Source organism: Zerene cesonia, chromosome 11 (assembly GCF_012273895.1).
Source record: "Zerene cesonia ecotype Mississippi chromosome 11, Zerene_cesonia_1.1, whole genome shotgun sequence".
In the NCBI taxonomy this organism is placed as follows: Eukaryota; Metazoa; Arthropoda; class Insecta; order Lepidoptera; family Pieridae; genus Zerene; species Zerene cesonia.
This window is the reverse complement of record NC_052112.1, coordinates 628,303-632,969: the sequence shown is the minus strand read 5'-3', so window position 1 is coordinate 632,969 and position 4,667 is coordinate 628,303. Positions and strand designations below refer to the sequence as shown.

Below are 4,667 nucleotides of genomic sequence, written 5' to 3'. Positions count from 1 at the left end.
CCCAACTGCAGCGCGCTGGAGAGCGTGTGCGAGTCGGGCGCGTGCCAGAACGGCGGCACGTGCGCGCGCACCGCCGACGGGTTCAACTGCACCTGCGCGCCGCCCTACAGAGGTACACTGCTGCTAGCTGCGCCCCGCGGTAGTCCGTATCCCGTTGGAATATCGGGATAAAAAGTTGCCTATATGTTATTCCAATTGTCCAACTATCTACGTACCAAATTTCATTGCAATCGGTTCTGTAGCTTTAGCGTGAAAGAGCAACAAACACACACACATCCTTACAAACTTTCGCATTTATAATATTTATATATTTTCGCATTTATATATTAGCTGACCCGCCACACGCTGTTCTGTACATACCCAATATACGTACAAAATTTCATAAGAATCGGTCCTGACGTTTCGGAGGAGTTTGGTAATTGAGATTGTGATACGTGAATTTTATATATAAGATTTATTAAGCCACACCAACAGCGTACATAAGCCTTAAAGTAAGTAAATCTGATCATGAATAGTTAATATGTATATACCAATTATAGGTACGGAGAAACTTACATTGTAACACTACTATATTGTTTCATTATAATATAATAGGGGTCTAACGACCCGCCAGCTTAGTTACCCGCTCTTGCTATAAAAAATAGAAATAAAAATACACTGAGCTTAATAGGTTATTTTGGTAAAAGTGACGTTTAATTGATTATAATATAATCAATAGTAAGATCAATAACTAATTCAAACACTCTTATAAAAAATATCTATTATATTGTTCAAAATTTTTAAGATCAGTATTATATTGTATATAACACATTCATATATATTTTATATAACAAATTCAATTTAATCCACACAGTGCAGCCGAGCGTCGCATCACAAGTTATATAAAAGCACCTTACAGCCATTTTTATTTTTGGGACCAACAATTTAGGAATAAGGTACCTACTGCGTGTTGTATCGAACCTTCTGGAATGTTTTGGTGTCGTGGAGTCTGTTCGACGCTTTAACTGTCTCATTGTCATTGGTTGTTAGTTGTGTTGACTCGTTCCATTTTCAAATTCCATCCTGTTATTGGTTCGCTTTTTCATTTCGCTTCGTTTTGATTTTATTTGTGTTTGATAGTTTTTTATAAGGATGTAAAATGTATAGAATTAAGGAGTTAGATGTGAAGAAAAATGGTTTTATTAAACACCCCCATTAGCTGGGTAAAGACCGCATGTAGAATTTTAAAATATTGATATTTTGAAAATAGAATAACCATAGCATGTGATTTTTAGACAACCTCCAGATAATTAAGTACCATTCAATAATACTATGTGTGGTTGTTACTAGCATGAAAACTTGAATGATTCTCTTATTGTGAAGAATTTGAATAGTCTGGGTATTTTAATAGATGTATAGCATGATTTTTGTTTATTTTAAATATCGTTGTGTTGTTAGTCGTATAAAATGTATAATAATAATTGAAGTAAGTCTTTGTAGTAAACAGTTGGGACCGAACAAGCAATTCTCTCAGATATAACAAAGTTGCGTTTAAGATCTTTCAAAACGTTTTAATTCTACGAGTTTTAAACTAAAAGTTTTGGAATAGTAATAGGTAAATAAGGCAACCATTCTGTAGCAGTGTGCGTGAATAGGTACAATTTATTATCACGCACACTGCTATAATTTTAAATAAATTTTGTCGCAAGAAAAAATTTAGATTGGAAATAATTAGGGATTCAATTCAATAACGATGATGATCGATGATTTGATGTTTTATTTGTTAGTAGAGTGTATAGATAATATAAGTAATAATAATCAATTCTTTCCGATTTCCCCTGACGTCTACACCATCGCCTGGGCGTGATTATTTATTTATTTTTAATGTTTTAACAAAATCGATTATTACGATGATATGATGATATATACTTATCCTTACCCTTCCCAGTTCTTTCCTTTATTCCTCTTGCAAATCCTTTCTCAATCCCTTTCAAATTTGAAATTGGCAATCCATTTATAGAAGTGTAATGTATGCAATCAACGCCTAACGCCTCTCAAAATGTTCATGGGCGGTGGTAGCGCTTGCTATCAGGCGACCCACCAGCTTTTTATAATATGATGTACCAAAGTAAAGTTTGTTGATAAATAAATAATTTGTATCAGGTACATATTGCGAGGTGGGTCCGGCTGGCAAAGCCCTGTCCGAGCTGAAAGCGGAGCGCTGCGCCTCCAACCCGTGCGTGCACGCAACCGCGTGCCGGGATACGGTGAGTTCATTGCAACTGCATCTACTATTGTGCTTTGTCTTTTTATTGTTATTTATTTTTGTTGTTGCGGGGTTTCTATTGAGATTATGTATTAAATTATAGCTGTGGTAATTTTCTTTTTTTTGTTTGAGTGTGTTCTAAATTTTCATGTATTTCATAAAGATTTTGATATACTATACATTTTATTAATTTTTTACTTTTGTATATTTATTATAGTGGTTTAGTACGGATTAAATTGCAATTGTTCTATTATGTGTACTTGGTTTTATCATTAATAAATTGGTTATGTCATCCATAAATTTATATGTGCCCAGACAACTGACAGCTCTTTCCGTACGATTCATTATTCGTCAACAAATCACATAACATAGTATAAATTTGTATGTTTATATGGCACAGCCCACGGGCTACCGCTGCGAGTGCGAACCGGGCTGGAGCGGCGCCCGCTGCGAGGCGAGCGAAGCGACCGCGGGCGAAGCGTGCGCGCGCTGCGCGAACGGCGGCTCGTGCCGCGCGGACGGGTGCGAGTGCCGCGCGGGCTTCGGCGGCGCGGCGTGCGAGGTGGCGCTGGACTGCCGCGCGCAGCCCTGTCCGCATAGACAGGTATGTATCAAGTGTATATAGTAAATATAGTCCGGACTAATAAATGCATCGGCCTTTTGTAGCTTTGTATTTTTCAGAGTAAAATACTGTGTGCGTAGTTTAGTATGTTTTTTGGATACTTTTATTTAGAACTTTTGAGACCGGCTTCACAACTTTTAAATTTGCTCTGTTTGTGCCAGTCTGTCTGTGTGAAATAACCAATAAGAAAAATAACCCGAATAAATATTAAGAGACTATCAGGGACATCAGCAAAAAGTGAAATCTATCTAAAATGTGTCTATTATATTTTCAAATAGTTTAGCTCAGACAACATGGCGGTTACATAATTGTTTTCACAAATACATTCAAACCGGTGAATCCTACTATATAATATTATAAATGCGAAAGTTTGTAAGGATGTGTGTGCGTTTGCTGCTCTTTCATAAGCTCTCGCATAAACTACTGAACCGATTGCAATGAAATTCGATACGTAGATAGCTGAACAACTGGAATAACATATAGGCAACATTGTATCCCGATATTTCTACGGGATACGGACTTACGCGGGTGAAACCGCGGGGCGCATATTTTTTATTATTCATAAAAAAAGGGCAATCTGGTGTAACCTTTCTTGTTTTACAATAATATATTTGCTATTATATCGAGTTTATTATCCACGTGGTGCGCAGGAGTGCGTGGAGCAGAGCGGCGCGTGGCGCTGCGCGGCGGCGGGCGCGGAGTCGGCGTGCGCGTCGTCGCCCTGCCACAACGGCACCTGCCTCGCGCTCGACGGCGGCATCGCGCGCTGCCAGTGCCAGCCGGGGAACACCGGTGAGTGCGCACACGCACACGCACACGCATATACACGCACGCACACATACACAAACCTGAGATAACATCACTGAATATATAGGTATACGTGCGCGTAAACATACAAAGACAATCAAACATGTATACGCAGACTTGATATTGATCAAATTATATACAAAGGTTATTCATTCGTGCCGACTGATTATGAACATATTCACACAGGGAAATACATACACACACTAGACAATAATTTATTTGTACCTCGAAGGTAGAATTACAGAATATAATCAATATTACAATTATATCCCAATTATAACTGTAGGTTCAGGACATTTTAATTTAAATCATAAAAATATGTTACAAAAAGTATTGCAACAAAGAAGGTATTAAAAAATAGTAAATAATAAGTAATGGACTGGCAAAAATTTATGGACATTTAAATTTACCGTTTCTACTTTATGCCTAATTTAATTTCAAGTATAGAAAAATATATTACTATTACAAATCAACATTACATAATGGTTATAGTTTCGCGCATAAACACATAAATGCACATTAAATTTCGATTATACAGACATTGCTTTGACCACATAAGTAAGGATAGCGGTTAGGGTTATAAACACCACTATTTATATCTTTATAGAGAATTCCATCATAATGGTTGAATTCTTTATGCACACAGGTATCGGTTGAGTACGCCTTGTAATACTGAAAATCTATTGCAACTTTATTCAGCACATAAAATATTTGATATGATTCACATTGCATCAGCAGACACAATTCTAACATGTAATATCTTACATGTTACATTGACCTAAAATACTACATATTTACACGGTTTTATCTCAACTAGAATACAGTTATTACACATTATTATGATCTAGATTCTAGGCATTATGACATGTTTTTACAAGTTTCATAACTTTATTTGTTTTTAGTTTGTAACCCTATTCAAAAATATACCTAGTCTTGCCATAAATATTGTAATAAAGAAAAAAGAAAATTGTTAACTGCAAATAACATTTATTA

The 4,667-nt window shown here is 36.5% G+C and overlaps 1 protein-coding gene across 1 annotated transcript in view; it reads left to right on the top strand.

Moving 5' to 3' along the window:
- LOC119830488 (protein crumbs) overlaps positions 1–4,667 on the top strand; it is a 62,198-nt gene that overhangs the window by 30,310 nt on the left and 27,221 nt on the right. The window contains exons 12-15 of the mRNA XM_038353533.1: positions 2–112; positions 2,143–2,246; positions 2,646–2,849; positions 3,518–3,659. Coding sequence (XP_038209461.1) covers positions 2–112; positions 2,143–2,246; positions 2,646–2,849; positions 3,518–3,659 — 561 coding nt within the window. The remainder of the gene's footprint in view (position 1; positions 113–2,142; positions 2,247–2,645; positions 2,850–3,517; positions 3,660–4,667) is intronic.